Consider the following 17,775-nt stretch of genomic DNA (forward strand, 5'->3'; position numbering starts at 1 on the left):
AGTGGTGTTTTATTAAGGTTCATAATGTAATTGAAATAAATTCAAAATATCTATGTCTTCGAAAACTAAAAAAATGTTTGTATAAATTGACATTTTTATACTATTTAAGGAAAACTAATACTTTTATATAAAACTTTGCCTTCCTTATTAAAATGGAATGTCCTGTCAATATTTGACTACCTGGTCCTGTAAATATTTATTCACGATTTTTTCTTCAAAAACAACCACATAAAATAAATTCGCATAACAAACAATTTATCATTTTGATTATATTTAAATAATACCAGACAAAATAACGGTACTTAACAGATAATTACATTTAAAGTGTTGTCAACGTTAGTATACAAGTTTTTTTGGCTGCTCAAAAGCGAGGTATTTTAATTTTTTTTCAGACTTTAATATCAAAATTAATTTATTGTTAAAATTTTTATAAAAATACATTAGATTTTCATATTGTTACGCTTGGTTGCAGTGTAAAAGCTGAAATAGTTTAAGAGAAAAGTCCTTTCAAAATCAAAGCATTTCTGCACAAATATGTATTCTTTTTTGGATGACTGTACGAAAAAATGTGGCAACTACGCGCCGTAACAATGTGAGTACATTGCTAATGAAGAGTTCACACCGTCAACATTTCTTGTGTACTAAAAAGAAGGTGAGTGCTGGCTAATTGAACCTCGCAGGTTTTTTAATTAAATACGCCATATTTTAAGCATGTATAAGTATTTTATAATCCGAGTGTCCTAAACCCTAGTATAAAGTTAAGTCCACAGTGATCACGAAGTGGAATGCATACAATAACCAAATCAGCTGTTTCTCATAACCAACGTCAGAAGGCACACAGGTAAATCTTTTATCTACCATTGCCGTTGGCATTAGTTGTAATTCCTCTAAAGTTACAGCTATCACGTGGATCAACTTATTTATATTTTAGTTCGAACAGATTCAGAAATTGTTCTAAAATTAATATTGAATTTGTGTACCCGTTTTTCTAAACATTTGTTAAGAAATAATAATTTTCTCTGGCAATGCTAAAAATACCATCGTGTATAGTTGAATAACACGCATGTGGCTTTTGTCGCGTTTTTATCGGAAACAATAGGGGAAAATATATTGGAAACAAAACACACAGCGGCTAAGTTTTCGACATTTGCAAAATCGGAAAAGCGATTTCGAATTGTTAAAAATAACTTCGGTGAACCGCTTTTGTTTTTAATATTTTTAATTTAAAGAAAAATTTGATTGGAGCAAGTGATATTTTATGAAGTTCCATAAAAGTGTTATCGAGAGAAAATTTGATAAACCCAGAAAAAAATTGGGTATACATTCTGTAATATACAGACACGCAAATGCTAAAGGTCTCGTTTACGACGTAAAGTTGTAATTAAAATAAAATTGACTACATCAAATATAAGCGGCAGTCATTAAAAGGCTGTTTGATTAGATCTGTGTAAATTGGAATTCCGCCATAAATTTACTTTATACCCATGCCAGTTTCAGTGTGTGAACCAGTGGCTAACGTTAGCGCAGTTTTGCGGGAATCACTGGGAAATGGGTATTCAAGCAATGGCAGAAACATTTGTAAAACAGGAGGTGTGGGCGACAACTACAATGCCGATGATGATGGATGCCTACAAGCAAAACTTGCTGTCACAGCAAAACGTGTGTTACTATCGAAAATAGAATACGAGGAGGTAACAAACTACGGCCAATCTGTTTTAGGCGCACTAAAATCAAAATATGATATATTAAAAGCCAATACAACTAATAAAAATTCAAACTATGATTACCTATCTCTTGGGAAAAATTCGGAACAAAATGGTAAGTTAATAGTATATATGTACATACATACATACTATATATTATCAAACAATACGATTTTTTGTATATATTGATTTGAACATTTGTCATTAATAAAAAATAAATTCAATTGTACAAATAAATAATTAACAATTCCTTGATATTTATATTTCATCATCCAAAACAGACTCATTTACTACTAATGCAGCGCCGCCGAATGGTGTTGTGGGAACTCCAAAGCGACAAAATCCTAACGAGTTGCCACAACCAAAGCGAGTGTTGTATCCACGAGAAAATGTTATAATTGGTTGGAAAAATTCAGTACGTAAGTGGCATGTCGGAGTCGGTATGATGAATGTCGGAAATACGTGCTACCTGAATTCCACATTACAAGCCCTATTTCATGTACCCTCTATGGCGAACTGGCTAATTTCAGATGCCAAACATATAGACGAATGCAATTCCTCGGAAAATTGCATAATTTGTGCAATGATTAAAACTTTGGAGGCATCACAGAATAATCAATCAGCGATTCGCCCATACTTGGTTTATTCAAAACTTAAGTTTATTTGTAAACACCTACTTATGGGCAGACAAGAGGATGCACATGAATTTCTCAGATATTTAGTGGAGGCAATGGAGAAGTGTTTCCTTACCCGTTTTCGAAATTACAAAGAATTAGATCAATATAGCAAAGAAACCACACCGCTTAACCAGATCCTGGGGGGTTATTTAAAATCTGCTGTACGATGTTTAGCATGTGGGCATGTGTCTGTAACTTTCCAACATTTTCAAGATTTACTATTAGATATAAGAAAAGCAGATACAATTGAAGAAGCCTTAGAAGGCTATTTTTCCAGAGAACGTCTTGAAGATATGGGATATAAATGCGAATCTTGCAAAAAAAAAGTGAGTATGTGATATGTATCTTTCTTAATTAATTTTAAGAAAAATGAGAAACAAATTGACTAAATTTTATATTATATTTAGGCATACATATGTATGTGTGCACATATATACATAATTATTTGAGTTTTAATCTATTAATAATTTTATTTAATAAAAATCAATTTTTGAATAAATATGTTCTGGACATCTATTAATATCTGTCTCATAAATTCCATCTCTTTTCCACATTTTTAGGTCTCTGCTACCAAACAATTTTCATTAGAGCGCGCACCAATTGTGCTTTGCATACAGTTAAAGCGGTTTTCAGTTATGGGTACCAAGCTTAATAAACAAATTACAATCAAACCACGAATCGACTTATCTAAATTTGTTTCTAGAAAAGAAGTCGGCGAACAATTAACTTACAAATTAGTTGCTATGGTTACCCATTTAGGAGCTTCACAACATTGTGGTCATTACACTGCCATTGGTTTGACCGAAACTGGCTCCTATTACAATTACGATGATAGCTACGTTCGCCCAGTTTCCGTACAGAATGTATGCAATACCAATGCTTATATTATATTTTATGAAATCGATAAGCACCAGCGTATTCCAAGTAATACTGAGCCAAGCAGCATAAGTGAAGTTGTTAAGGAAAATTCACAAAAACATAATGGTTATACAAAAAATGAAAATATATTCCCCTCGGAAATTAGTAGTTCAACAAATTCACAACAACATCTTGACAGTAATTTATTCACCGGAGGTATTAAATCATCACCATCATATATTAATAAACCGTCCACTAGTAATGGATCCATATCTAGTAAGTTATCCGTGAACCGTCAGCTTAATTTCAAATCTCAAACCAATAGCACACCTTTGACATCGAGTGATTCACCGTCAACCAAATTCTCTTTGCATTCAGAAAATAGAAATATAATTCAACGACCTTCGGAACAAAACACTAGTATTCTGCAAGGAAAACACTATGATAATAAAGATGTGGAGAAAAAATTAAACTCATCAACTAATGATAACCACGTGACTTTATCTATTGAAAAAAAGCGTAGTAAAAGTTCAGAGCTGGTACCGCTACATAAAGCAAGTGGAAGCCTGCCTAGTATGCCAACTTTATCCGATGTTCAAAATCAAAATTTAAATCAACCTGCCAAATATTCTGCGATTTCAATCACGCCTTTAAAGAGCCTTGTGCCGTATGAATCTGAAACCGATGAAGAATCGGCGTCAGAAATAAAAGATATATTGATAGGTTCGGGAGAGAATGAAAAGAAAAAAAAAGATGTCAAAAGTGCTATTAAACGACCTATAGATAGCCCTTCACAGAACACTATCACATCCATAGAAAATGTAAAGCAAAAAAAGATGGCTATTTTGAGTGAAAATGATTGCAATCCTGCTCCTAAGCAAACAATCACATACAAAACTGATTTGAATACCAACAAAGCAGACGAAACAAATACCAATCGTTCAAAGGGTAAACATAAAGTTGATATATTTGATGAAATTTTTAATCAAAAGAAATGTGTTAGTAGCAAGGATGAAGATTTCATAAATAAATCATCACACGATGAGGAAGAACGTGATGATCATATAGTGACATCGAGTTTATCTCGTCCACCGTTTGTACGTTCACATTCTACACCACCATCACCACCTGTTATTAAAACGAAAACAGGTTTATGGCAAGTTACTACATTGCAGCCAGTGACTGCGTGTATCAGTCCGCCGGAGAAAAAAGTTTTAAAAAATGTTAAGAACCCATTCGCCAAGAAATCATTAGACACGTTCAATAAACGTCCGAAGCCTAAATCAGAAGTGAAGTCTGAAAAGACTTTTGCAGGTAATGGATATAGATGTAGCAATATAACTGAAGATTCCGTATCGGGTTTGTTGAAACAGTCTCATCGCGGCTATGGAGTCCCCGTACTTTCGTGGAAGGGAGAACAAACAAAAATATCTAAAGAGGTAAACGTTTGTTTGAGGATTTTAGAATATATGAATAGTTTTTAGTGTTTCTGAATATTTATGTACATGCTTGTTTTGTGCAAAACCAACTTATTATTGTTATTGAATTTTGAATCTCACCAATTATTTTTATTTGTTTATCTCACAAAAGGTGGAAATAGATGCCCAACAGCAGCGGCAACACGACTGGCAAAACGATGAAGATGCTGAAATCGACCGTGGACGTCAGAAAAAAGTTAAAAAAGAAGAATCTTCACAATCAGATAATCGAATCCCGGGATGTAACCCGTTTCAAGAACAAGAAAATCAAAGGCGTTGGAGAGCCAGCGGGGCCACAAATAGAAACTATAGCGGATATGTTCGACATCAATTCCAGCGCAGCAAATTCAAGTTTCAACGGTTCAATTCAAAGTTCCAGCGAATGACTGCGATGTCTTATAAGCGAAACAATCACAGATTGAATAACAGTTATACACGACGGAACTCATAACATAGCAATAAAATGATTTCTGTAACTATAAATATTAATTATTTTTCAATATAACTTAAGTGACTGCTCGATTAAAATAGCTGAATAGAAATTATCCTTTGACAGAGACGCAGTAAAAAATATTTATTAAGTAAAAATAAGAAACTAGCACACAGTGCAGAAAGTATATAATATTAAGTAGGAATGTATTTAATAGAGTAGGGGAAATTGCATTATCTACTTGTAAATTTTTGCGATTTCTTCGGGACACTGCATATTATATAACTGTACCACCACTTATAATTTCCATCATTAATCTTGCTTTATAATAAACAATAGTTGTTTACTTACAACTGAAGTTGAAAGTTCCACATAAATTGTGAACAAAAGACTATATTGTACAATAGATGAAATTTTAATCATTTTTTAAGGTTTCAATTAAAATAAAACATAAATATTATTATATACATATATAAAGTTGCATTTGATTTTTTAATGCTGAAGGTAGCATATGTAAGTTTCGCTGAAACCTCCGATTTATTTTTGACTTGAATAACAAAGGCCCGATTTAATTAAAGATTATAAGTATGTGGTATTATACTATCTCCGTTTTCCTCGTCCTGAAGAATGGCCTCGCCTGAACCGATTATGTTTATTTTTATTTCCAAATGTACCATTTTCATTTGGCTTAGATTTAGAATGCTTCAGTCCACGTCTAGTTTTGTGTTGTTTCTTCTTATCCGCTCGCTCTTTTTGTTTGAAAATTTTGCTTTTTTTAAATTCTTTTAATGCTTTCTTTTTCTTTAATCTATCTAAAGTTTTTTTGTTTCCTATTTTTCCTAACTCTGACAATGGGTTGTCTACTTGTTTTGGCTTTTTCTCCTTTTCTTTTTCTACTGATTCAACATTGAATTCCATTCCTGGTATAGAATTTATATGGGAGTCTTTCTCAGTGGATTCGCTTGAGTTAGAATCATTATCGCTTTCTTCATCCAAGTTTTTATTTCCTGGTGCCAACTCTATAACATTTATTTCGACCTCATCGTCTTCATACTCCTTTTCTAGTACCTTTTCCTCTATTTCGGGATCCAGGACAAGTGGTTGAAATGTTTTCTTCATATTCGCCATGCTGTTTTTAATATCATTTCTGATCCTCTTGCGTTCCTCTTTAATGTCACGCTCAAGTTGTTCTTTGGCACGAGCTCGACGTTCATTTTTTCGTTTTTGGAAACCAGTCAAAAAGTCTCTGAATAAAAACGTTAATAATTATTACATAAATACATATATATCTCATCTATAATAATAAATATATTTGCAATGTACTAACTTCCTTTTTAGTGAATCAAACACAATTTCTTTTTTCCTCATTATAGCACATTTACTTTTTATAAACTCGACTGCAGTCTGAAGCAATATATTCCAAATATCGATAAATTTTGCTGTTTATTTTTGGAAAAATCGATTAATCCAAATGCTTAATAACTTCTGTTGCTGTTCACAATATACATCATTTGGATTTGTTTTTGTTGCACCGGCGGAAAAGATATAATTTTGAGGAATGCTTGAATTCTTTATTGTAAATGATTTAGCATTACGATTTTTTCTTGAGTTGAGGGAAAAGAATTTTCAAGAGATATAACCATCAGCATATTGTTAAAACTCAATATACTGTTAGGTGCTAGTGGGGCGATGTGATCCCTATTTGGACACGTGGATACCAGGGCTTTTATCCTGCGCCCTCAAACTGCTATGCAAATAGCAGGTATTTTGGAGTTTTAGACTCTCTGAAAATTTAATTAAACATTAATAACACATACCTTTTTGCACATTAAGTAGGGAATATTTATTTGTGTTTATTTACATATTATTTTAGTCAACCAGATAGGCAGAATTGTTATTTTAATTGTCGAAATGCGCCGTATTCTTTATTCCACTCTATATATTGAGCTAAGTCATCTTTTGACACGCTCGGGCGTACACTTTGCAAAGCTGACATAAAATCGTCGAAATTTACTGGGCGCACCTGAAAAAATATTAGAAGATTTAAAGAATTTTTAGGACCGCTTTCTGTTCTTGTTAGCGGTCATCTGACAGTTAAGTTAACCAAGACATTTTCATCCGGTTAAGAACCTTTTTTTTAACAAGAACTTAACTGACAAATGGCTGCTAACAAGACATTATGAAAACGGCCCTTATGCTATTACCTTATCTTTTACTATATGGGGAATCTGGTCCGGTGGTATTGAACGCAATGGCTCCATGGACGCTTCACGGCAAAGAATATCCATGTCTGCACCGGAGTACCCCTTAGTTTGATTTCCAACTTCCTGTATATTACTTTCATCTAAATCGTTACATACAGTTCCCAACAGATTTTTTAGAATTTGTATTCGAGCACTTATTTCGGGAAGGGGAATGTATAAACGTCTGGCAAAGCGCCTTCGTGCAGCATCATCTAACTCCTGTGGCCTATTGGTAGCGCCCACAATAAGCACACGATCTTCATCATTTGTTGAAGCGCCATCCAACTGCACCAAAAACTCATTCTATCAAGATTTTTTTTAATCAAACAATTTCCTAAATTAGTTAATGTTTTTACATTTAATATTTAAGTACATACTTTTAATTTACGTGAGCTATCATGTTCAGATTCTGAGCGTTTTGACAAAAGAGAATCTACTTCATCGATAAATACTACCTTTGATAAAGGAATAGGCTAATAAATTATTCAAATTATTAAAAAAAAAATAATAAATGTAAAACTCACCGACGGTTGATAAACAGCAGCCACGGCAAATAGCGCTCTTACCATTTTTTCTCCTTCACCAACCCATTTTGATGTCAAAGCAGAGGAGCTAATACTAAAAAATGTTGACTGCGATTGAGAAGCAATGCATTTACCAATAAGCGTTTTTCCCGTGCCTGGAGGTCCAAAAAGCAATATACCACGAGGAGGACGACGTAAACCAGTAAATATATCAGGCCGCAGTAAGGGGTATACTACAGCTTCTTTAATAATCGATTTTACGTAATCTAAACCAGCGATATCATTCCAATCTATTAAGTATTAGCAAATTTCAGAAAGGTTTTCATTTGTACTAATCTATTTGCATACCCATGTTCTTATATTTGTGCATTATTTCATTTTTAATTAGATCAACCATTTTTGAATCTATATTTTTAAGTCTCTCATCAATGCCTTCGGGGGTTGAATTCAATGGTGGTGATTGCGTAAGATGTGGTGATGAATTCATAGTAAATGTACTGGTCAATTTTGTTAAAACAGAAAGATCAAACATAATTTTTTACTTATATGACGTATCTAATATTTTAAAACCAACCTATCCTTTACTATTGCTGAAACAAATCCTGACTTCATTGTCCTACGAGAGCCCAAAACTTTTTTTGTTATGCCATAATTAAAATACATTGGTACTTCTGCTTTTTTGGGAGGATTTAGCATGTCCTTTAAATCATTGTCGCGACTTTTGCTGTCATTAGTGTTTGCTTTCTACAAAATAATTGTGAAACGATCCTAAAAGCAAATTTTTAGAATATTCTTACTTGAATGGTTTTAGTTAATAGTATTTCTCTAGCTGTTCGAAATTGGTTTTCTCCAATAGGCTGTTCTTGTTGTTGTCCTTTAATGTTGACTTTTCTGCAGCTTAGGGATTCTTTTGCAATTTTATTGTTCGTTGCCTCAACACTTTCAATAAGTTTAGGTTGGGCTTGTTGATGTCCAAAGCTTAATGCACTTCTTCTCGGATATACGTCTTCATTATCGAGTGATTCAGGTTTTTCTCTGTAACTTGAATCTTGCAAACGCCTTAAATCATCGTCAGTTACTTCCATTTTTTTACAACTTTCATAAACACCGCTACATGAAGGCTCAAAATCTGACTCCTCAAATACGTAATTATCTTTCTTATAAACCATGGACAGAGGAATGTGATTATTCTTTTTCAAACGCGATTTTACCGAATCCACACGTTGATTCTTATATTCGTCTAGGGTGTTAGAATTCAAACGAGTGTAATGATGTTGTAGCAGTGCGTAGACTTCAGATTTTGGCAAATTACTTAAATATAAAGAAATCGTTGATTGATTATACTAGTTTCGATAAGTATACAAGGGAAACCCACTGTTCTGGATCTTCTAATAAAATAAGCTGTCGTCGCCATGCCGCTGCTTTTTCCGAAGCACTAGAAGATGAAGAGTTCCAAATATTTTCATCGACAATATATTGCCTAGCGTAATACTTTTTCTTTTCGCACATTTCCTTCAAATTGTTCAAAATCAAATACCCGCTTTAAAATTTTTGACATAATCAGTGGGCATTGCCAGATAAAAATGTGACGTTCAAATTTAATCATAAATATACCAGTTCACAGTAAATATTATTTATTAACAAGAATGTTTATCAGTACTTTGCTATTGACATCAATTAAACGATTTGTAAAACAATTTGTTATCGATAATGTTTGGAGTAGATAGAATATACTGTCAAAGATCTACGAAACTAAAATACCAATGTGTATGAAGATGAATATTAATCTTCTATTTAAATGTACAATAGAGTCGGCAGAAGGTTCGTACCTGTTGAAGCTAGTATACCCAATCTATAGAAACCATGACCAAAAGCTTTCGATCTGCTGTTATACATTGGTGATAATAACGTAGTAATCGAATACAAAACGTAGAGTTAGAAAGATTCCTACCCCAATGACGATTTCAAGTTAGCCTATTGAGGTCATGCTTCACAGTGCTCAAGCAGGAGACTGCCTAAATATTCATTCAACTTACAAATAATTCTATAATCAAACGAAAAATTATGTATGAATTATTTTCATATATGTAATTCGATGAATTTATGCATATATCGGGTGATTTTTTTGAGGTTAGGATTTTCATGCATTAGTATTTGACAGATCACGTGGGATTTCAGACATGGTGTCAAAGAGAAAGATGCTCAGTATGCTTTGACATTTCATCATGAATAGACTTACTAACGAGCAACGCTTGCAAATCATTGAATTTTATTACCAAAATCAGTGTTCGGTTCGAAATGTGTTTCGCGCTTTACGTCCGATTTATGGTCTACATAATCGACCAAGTGAGCAAACAATTAATGCGATTGTGACCGAGTTTCGCACTCAGTTTACTTTATTGGACATTAAACCAACCACACGAATGCGTACAGTGCGTACAGAAGAGAATATTGCGTCTGTTTCTGAGAGTGTGGCTGAAGACCGTGAAATGTCGATCCGTCGCCGTTCGCAGCAATTGGGTTTGTGTTATTCGACCACATGGAAGATTTTACGCAAAGATCTTGGTGTAAAACCGTATAAAATACAGCTCGTGCAAGAACTGAAGCCGAACGATCTGCCACAACGTCGAATTTTCAGTGAATGGGCCCTAGAAAAGTTGGCAGAAAATCCGCTTTTTTATCGACAAATTTTGTTCAGCGGTGAGGCTCATTTCTGGTTGAATGGCTACGTAAATAAGCAAAATTGCCGCATTGGGGTGAAGAGCAACCAGAAGCCGTTCAAGAACTGCCCATGCATCCCGAAAAATGCACTGTTTGGTGTGGTTTGTACGCTGGTGGAATCATTGGACCGTATTTTTTCAAAGATGCTGTTGGACGCAACGTTACGGTGAATGGCGATCGCTATCGTTCGATGCTAACAAACTTTTTGTTGCCAAAAATGGAAGAACTGAACTTGGTTGACATGTGGTTTCAACAAGATGGCGCTACATGCCACACAGCTCGCGATTCTATATGGCCATTTTGAGGGAAAACTTCGGAGAACAATTCATCTCAAGAAATGGACCCGTAAGTTGGCCACCAAGATCATGCGATTTAACGCCTTTAGACTATTTTTTGTGGGGCTACGTCAAGTCTAAACTCTACAGAAATAAGCCAGCAACTATTCCAGCTTTGGAAGACAACATTTCCGAAGAAATTCGGGCTATTCCGGCCGAAATGCTCGAAAAAGTTGCCCAAAATTGGACTTTCCGAATGGACCACCTAAGACGCAGCCGCGGTCAACATTTAAATGAAATTATCTTCAAAAAGTAAATGTCATGAACCAATCTAACGTTTCAAATAAAGAACCGATGAGATTTTGCAAATTTTGTGCGTTTTTTTTTTAAAAAAAAGTTATCAAGCTCTTAAAAAATCACCCGATAGTATCTAACTTCACCAATGCTTTTGCTAAGTTTTAAAATATTCTATATTCATACATACATACATATATTATTACACAAATGTAGATGTTGTTTTGCAATGATTATAAATATATACACAAATGTATATAGGTATGTACATAAATGGAGCCTTAGTCGACAACTGATTGATATTTTCTTTGCATTTTTCCGTTTAAGGCGATTCAAGTAATAGAACATATTTGATTAAAAAAAAAAAAAAACAATTTACGGCTAATCCCTTTAGTTTACAAATACTATTTCTATTCTATACTTATATATATATTTATATAATGTAAAATACCAGCTCATTTACGGTCCTTTAAAATTGAATGGAATCGCCATCGTTTGTGGGCTAGTAAATTTATCCAAGTCGGAATTAGCAGTTTCTATGGGATCTACCAAGTGACTGATAGGCAAGTTCGACGAGGAGGGACTTGGTTGATTCTGCTGACCCATATAATTTGGTACGGGCCGGGTCATTCGATGAATCGGGGGATTAAAATATGGTTGCACCCCAATTGCCATATGTGGGTTGTTTGTTTGAGCTATAGATGGGAGCACAGTGTAATTTTGATTTAGTGAATGATGTGGATGTGTATTTTGTAGCATTGTATGTGGAAATCCCGGCATATATGGTTCTGATGTAGCCGACATTACTTTAGGGACTACTGTTGGTGGTACACCTATAACTGGAATACGGGTCTGTGATGTGATTGGTGTATTTTGTGACATAGGAGGGTGAGTAATGGGCAAAGGTAACAATCCCATTGAAATATTTGTACGTGTGCTAATAGCGTCTTTTGGAGAATCTTGGCGCTTTGGTAATAAATGATTCGCTATCGGCCCAGATGAGATTGTATGAATGGTGTTACCCTTTATGCTATTAGGCGATGAACTCGGCAATGTGACATTACTAATTTCTGTGTCGATTGGCGAATAAATTTTAAGATTTATTTTCGGGCTTCCAGTCTGTTGCAATGCTGAAGTTGAAGAAATCACTTTTGGAGAAAGATTTTCATTTCTATTCGGGCGGGTGAATGTTGCAAGGGTATCCTTTTTACTTGTATGCAAATGTGGTGCTACCGCGGTAATTGGTGACTGCATGTAAAGTGGAGATTGTGAATCAGCATGAGTAACTATGCCAATACTACTTGATGTTAAACACTTCGGATTAAGAAGTCGTGGAGGTATTGGTCTTTCCATTTGCGATACATACATTGAATGAACAACTCCATCGAAGTGAAAATATAAAAGTGGTGTTGGTGTATGAGTTCGCAAATAAATTGGCTGCTCTAAATTTGGAGGTGGAAAACCATTTGGTGGTGGCGGTGGTTGTTGATCCTTTTTATTGAAGCTTCCTTTTTGCTTTTCTTTACGGACTTTATCTTCGAACAAGTTATAACATGATGGCGTAATCCCATGTTTCTTCTTTAATCTGCGCATCTTCACACGTATTTTCGCTTCTATCACCTTACGGTCTTCTTCGTCACTATTGTGATTTGGAAAGACACCATCTTCGAAATTCACTTGTTTCTTCTTCGGTGCACTGTAAGAATAAATAAAACGGACCTATGTATATACGAATATTTGCAATAAATATTAGGTTTTTTTTACCTCACTAATCCGGTCTGCAATGAATTTGTTTCACCATCCAATGCCTTCAAAATACTGCGTTTGTTTTTCTCCCCGTTAGAACCGGAATTTTCTTCTATAACCTCTTCATTAGAACTATCTTTTTTTATTCGATTTTCACTGTCGGCTTGTGTATTTTCTGCAACGTTACCTGTTAGCAAGTCACTACATGGAACAATTTCAAGTACATTTCCCTTTTGCACTGCTACTGTGGCTTTGGGTAGCTCCTTTAGTAATGGTGACGGTTGATTATATCCAAAAGGCTGTGTACCAAAACGATTGTAGTAAAAGTTGGATGTATTCACGTTCACGTGCTGCTGTATTGATGAAAATAGCTCTGATTCATCTGTACCAACAGGTCTAATGTTTGGGTATGACTGTTGAATGGCATGTGTTGGAGGACCACTAGCTCCAGAGTTTGTAATGTGTACATACTGGTTTGTGTAAAAGCTATTGGAGTCGCCTGGTATAGCCATATAAGCTGCTGGCCCATACTGACCATAATGGCCGTAATCTTCGTATGCTTGAATGCTATTGTTATTTTCATTGTTACCAGAAGACGGTCCATTGAGCACGATATTTATACGGGCATCCAAAGATATTCTATTCGGCGAGTGATTGAAGTAATATGATGTGCTGCTATGTTGGGGGGGATGTTGTTTATAAAGCCGATGTTTTGGTGATAATGATCGATGTCTGCTACTATTGTACGATTTTTCAGACGGTGATGTAATTCTCTTACTCGGTGAACGGGAGATAGAACGAGACCGTCGTTCTGGAGAAAAGCTGCCACGGCGTAAAACAGTTGGAGATAAATTGGGGTCTGTGGGAGGTGACGGCGGTTTGAAAGGCAAAGGCGAACGTGAATATCGACCACCACGATGGCGATTAGGAGGCGAACATGGAGATCGAGAATGTGAACGAGAATCCCTTCTGGGTGAATGTTTCCGGAATCGGTCGTCGATATTTAAAAGGGATCGACGTTTTCTAGGAATTGGGCTGATATCACCGGAACGCCGACTAATTTGCCGGCTAAAACTGGGACTACGACTCCGGCTTCGACGCTCGAAATTGCGGTAGCGTGTTGGCTTTGAAAAACCACTGCGTCTTTGTGGCGATAGGCAGCGTCCACTACTATTTCTAGAGGGACTCACAGACAGAGAACGCACTCGTCCTCGCCGCGACCGAGACCTTGATTGGAGAGTATGGTGGGATATTATTGGTGATCGGCGACGTTTTTGATGATGAGCCGATGTTGACTCCTTAGTTTCCATTATAGGCTTGACTATTGCAACTTCTTTTGCGGGTTTTGGTAGTTTAACCGTAGAGTTATTTTTCTCAAGGGAATCTATTGCTTGTTTAGAATTTTCCATATCATTATCTACTTCGAATATAGCAGAAGTTTTAGGCAACTTCACAGGAGATATAGTCAATTTAATTACTTCTCGATTTGTGCTAAATATATTTGAAACTTCGGGTACATCGTCCTTGTTTGGCAATTTTTGCAAAGACTGCACGAACTGTCCCCGCGCACATGTAGCCGATTGTATTGAGTCAACTGTCGGTTGGATGTTATTATCTAAATCACTGTGACTTTCTTTTTCAATCTTTACTGATTTATTTGCTGAAGAATCCATAAATTTATTTAAAATGATATTTTTCTCGTGTAAGAAGAGTTTCTCCATTTTCAGTAATTCATCGCTTATTTCATCAGCTGAATCATAATTAGCGCGCATCATTTGTATTCGTAATAAGTTTGCTTCCAGATTTTCTAATTTCTTTAGATCTCTGGCAACATTTGGCTTCGAATCATCCTTTGAGACAGTTAGCGGTGTCGCTTTTTCTCCATCAGATGAACGACGTTTGGTAATTTTTTCGGATGTTTTTTCATTAATGCATGCTGTATTTGAATCATTGTTTTTAATAATATCCGTATCATTACTATCCTCCGATGCTGAATCACTTGAGCTCGTACTACTAGACGAGCCCGAGGATGAGACCGAGGAATCAGATGATGAAGAGGAAGAGGACGAATAAGAAGTGGATGATGTGGATAATTGTTCGCTTTCTTTCTCCTTATTAGTCTTGCTGATTGACACTTTTTCACTTGACTTCAGATCACTTTCAATATCAGCATTTTCAACACTTTTCATAAATTGATTATATAATAATTGCATATCTTTTGTTTCCTGACAAATTATATTTGGCCTTTGATTTTTTTTGTAATCGTAACTGAATTTCGGTGAAGGGCATAATTGAGGAGGTGGTGAATTTTTCGGAGTTGTACTTTGCAATTTTGAATTTGAATCTGATTCTGCACTGTCCATAATACTTGACGATGGACTTTCCATTCCGATATTTGTGACATTTTTAGAAGTTTGCTGATTTATATTTGGAAAAACTGAGTTTAAATCCATTTCGTCATCATCATTCTCCCAATTATCCGAATAATCATCTGTATCTGGACTGCCGTTGTTAACACACTTTACAAATTTCGAAAGCACACAAGGAGAATCTTCTAAACTTGTAAGTTTGTCAGATTCTCTTTTAACAAATTGTGTGTTTTCAATTGGTTTTTTCTTAAAATTTGAGGAATTTAGGTTGACAGAAATGTTATTAACAGTTTTGCCATCGGAGCAATCAAGAGAATAATCTGGATCACCTTTTGTATTCTTCCCTACATCAACCTTTGTTTCTTCGAAGATATCGAAAGATTTGCCTTTTAATTTATTTTCGGTTAGGGATCCATGTATAAATTCTTCCTCTTTAATTCGTTTCTTTGAAAGTTTTCTGGGTAGTTTGTCTTCTGCTTTTGAACCATTTGGTGATGTGCTACCAATCGGCAAGTTCAAGCCCTCACATTTTTTTGTTGAAAGTTTCTTAGGATGACCAATTCCTATATGCTCAAGAGATTTTTTTAATAGTTTTTCCTTAGTTGCTTGTATGACTTCAAGTTTTAGTTCATCATCATCAAGTAGTCTGCCTATTCGATCTTGAATTTCTTGAAGCTTGTTTGTTATCTGAATATTCGATGATGAGTTTGAAGAGCTTTTCACGTCGATAGCCGGAGAATCTTGCTTTGGTGGAGTCAAACTTGCAAACATATCCAAAATTTGAGGTTTCGACAAATTGACAGTTTTACTCGAAGCATTGGTATCTTCGTTATTTGTGTCTGCTTGTAAAGAACTTGGGACTAAGCTCTCTGCAATTGGATTTTCATAGCTAACGTTTCGTATTGAATTTTCCGTACTTGCGCTAATAATGCTTTCTGAATTATCAATTTTCATTGAAAAAACTTCGTCATTTGCAAATATAGAATTTTTTAACGGTTGTAATTGTAATGTTTCTCGAATTTTTCTTATTTTCTTTCTTTTACTCGATTTTCGTCTACTTTTTGGACTTGACTGACTTGACTTGCTTTCCTCTCGCTCTTTCGACTTTTTGTTCTTTTTCTTTTTCGAAATATTTAATTCCGATGCTTTCTTACTATTTTTAGAAGAATGCCTATCATGTATATTGTATGCATAGGATATCGAAGGTTTGGTTTTGGTCCACCTAAATTAAGAAATTTTAAATTAAGTAGTTTGTTATAATCTTTACTATGGACTTACAGTAGCTGTGAATAAGGTATAGTGGGTTGAAGTAATGAATGGCAAGACTCATCCGATGGTGCGTTAAAAACCCCTGAATTATATTGTGAACGGTATCGTGGGAAACGTGTACGGTTGTGTTTGTGGAAATCATCTCCCCTTTGCCGGAAATCAGTACGATAAGTCCTCATAAATGGATTATATGAGCGATAATTCGTAGTGTTACTCATTCCTGTAAATCCACGAGAAAAATTGGATGCTACATTAGTTGTAGGTGTGACAAAATCCAATGGCGGCAATAGTGGCATTGAAACAGCACTACCAATGGATCGCATACTTTCGAATGACTCTACAATATGTCGAGTAGAATTTATATGATCTTCATGGATGTTTTTCTTTTGTTTAGTTTTTTTTATAGAATCATCTTGATACCTATCAGGAATATGATCTGCAGTGGCGGCAACCTTGTTTTCTAAGTTTATAAAATATATGGGAAAATATACTTATTCGATATTTGTAATTTTTGTATGAATGCCTGTTACCTTCTTTAGTACTTTTGTGTCTCTTTTGTTCCTTTTTCTTATTTTTATTTTGGAGTGATAAGAACTCCGACTTCTGTTCTTTCCTACGTTCTAGTTCTTCCTTCCGTTTAATTGCGTCTAGTTCCAGTATAGCACGCACTTTCTCTGCACATTTGTCAGTATCTTTCTTAGAAACTGATTTCACGAAGGGTAAATATTGGGGTGTACCACATTTGGTATTTATTTCCTCAGACGCTTTTGGCTTCATTGAATCAGAGCCATGTGGAGGTGTTTTCACTTCACCAGGTTCTAAACTGCTGTCACCCTCCTCCATTAGTATATTGGTCTTCGCACTGTCTTCTTTGCAATTGATTAAAGACATGCCTTAATTCAGTACGCATATACTAAATATAAATACGGTGATATTGACAAATACAACTTGCTTATCACTATAACTATATACTTTTCGTATGTAATATTGCAAATGGCAAAAATTTTACAACGTTCACACTGCCACCAGTTAAACCGTAGTGAAAAATGTAATTGAAAAATTTATATTTTCACATTTTTAAATATCTTCAAAAGAACGAAACTCCAATCTAAAGATTTGTACATAAGCAAAGATAAAATCGAAGTTTATAGTTGTGAGCCAAACCTATCGAAATATCGATTGCAGCGA

The 17,775-nt window shown here is 35.1% G+C and overlaps 3 protein-coding genes across 4 annotated transcripts; 1 reads left to right on the plus strand and 2 right to left on the minus strand.

Moving 5' to 3' along the window:
• Positions 1–1,035: 1,035 nt before the first annotated feature.
• LOC120776867 (ubiquitin carboxyl-terminal hydrolase 36) lies at positions 1,036–5,550 on the plus strand. Of its 2 annotated transcripts, XM_040107925.1 has the most exons (5): positions 1,036–1,818; positions 1,985–2,706; positions 2,941–3,514; positions 3,617–4,677; positions 4,829–5,550. In XM_040107925.1, the coding sequence occupies exons 1-5, from the start codon at positions 1,485–1,487 to the stop codon at positions 5,165–5,167; spliced, it is 3,030 nt and encodes a 1,009-aa protein (XP_039963859.1). In that variant the 5' UTR covers positions 1,036–1,484; the 3' UTR covers positions 5,168–5,550. The 2 variants fall into 2 exon arrangements, with proteins under 2 accessions (XP_039963859.1, XP_039963858.1); XM_040107924.1 differs by having other exon boundaries at positions 2,941–4,677.
• Positions 5,539–6,579, minus strand: LOC120776868 (ribosomal RNA-processing protein 17). Its single transcript, XM_040107926.1, has 2 exons — positions 6,474–6,579; positions 5,539–6,392 (listed from the first exon to the last, which is right to left on the minus strand). Exons 1-2 carry the CDS (start codon positions 6,512–6,514, stop codon positions 5,747–5,749), a joined length of 687 nt encoding a protein of 228 aa, XP_039963860.1. The 5' UTR covers positions 6,515–6,579; the 3' UTR covers positions 5,539–5,746.
• A 422-nt stretch (positions 6,580–7,001) lies between these two features.
• On the minus strand, positions 7,002–17,675 carry LOC120776912. The gene is made up of 12 exons (XM_040107982.1): positions 17,118–17,675; positions 16,597–17,047; positions 12,968–16,540; positions 11,667–12,899; positions 9,289–9,453; positions 8,711–9,224; positions 8,488–8,657; positions 8,262–8,410; positions 7,914–8,203; positions 7,767–7,844; positions 7,351–7,692; positions 7,002–7,169 (listed from the first exon to the last, which is right to left on the minus strand). The coding sequence occupies exons 1-12, from the start codon at positions 17,476–17,478 to the stop codon at positions 7,041–7,043; spliced, it is 7,455 nt and encodes a 2,484-aa protein (XP_039963916.1). The 5' UTR covers positions 17,479–17,675; the 3' UTR covers positions 7,002–7,040.
• Positions 17,676–17,775: the final 100 nt, after the last annotated feature.

The sequence above is a fragment of the Bactrocera tryoni genome, chromosome 5 (genome assembly GCF_016617805.1).
Source record: "Bactrocera tryoni isolate S06 chromosome 5, CSIRO_BtryS06_freeze2, whole genome shotgun sequence".
NCBI lineage: Eukaryota > Metazoa > Arthropoda > Insecta > Diptera > Tephritidae > Bactrocera > Bactrocera tryoni.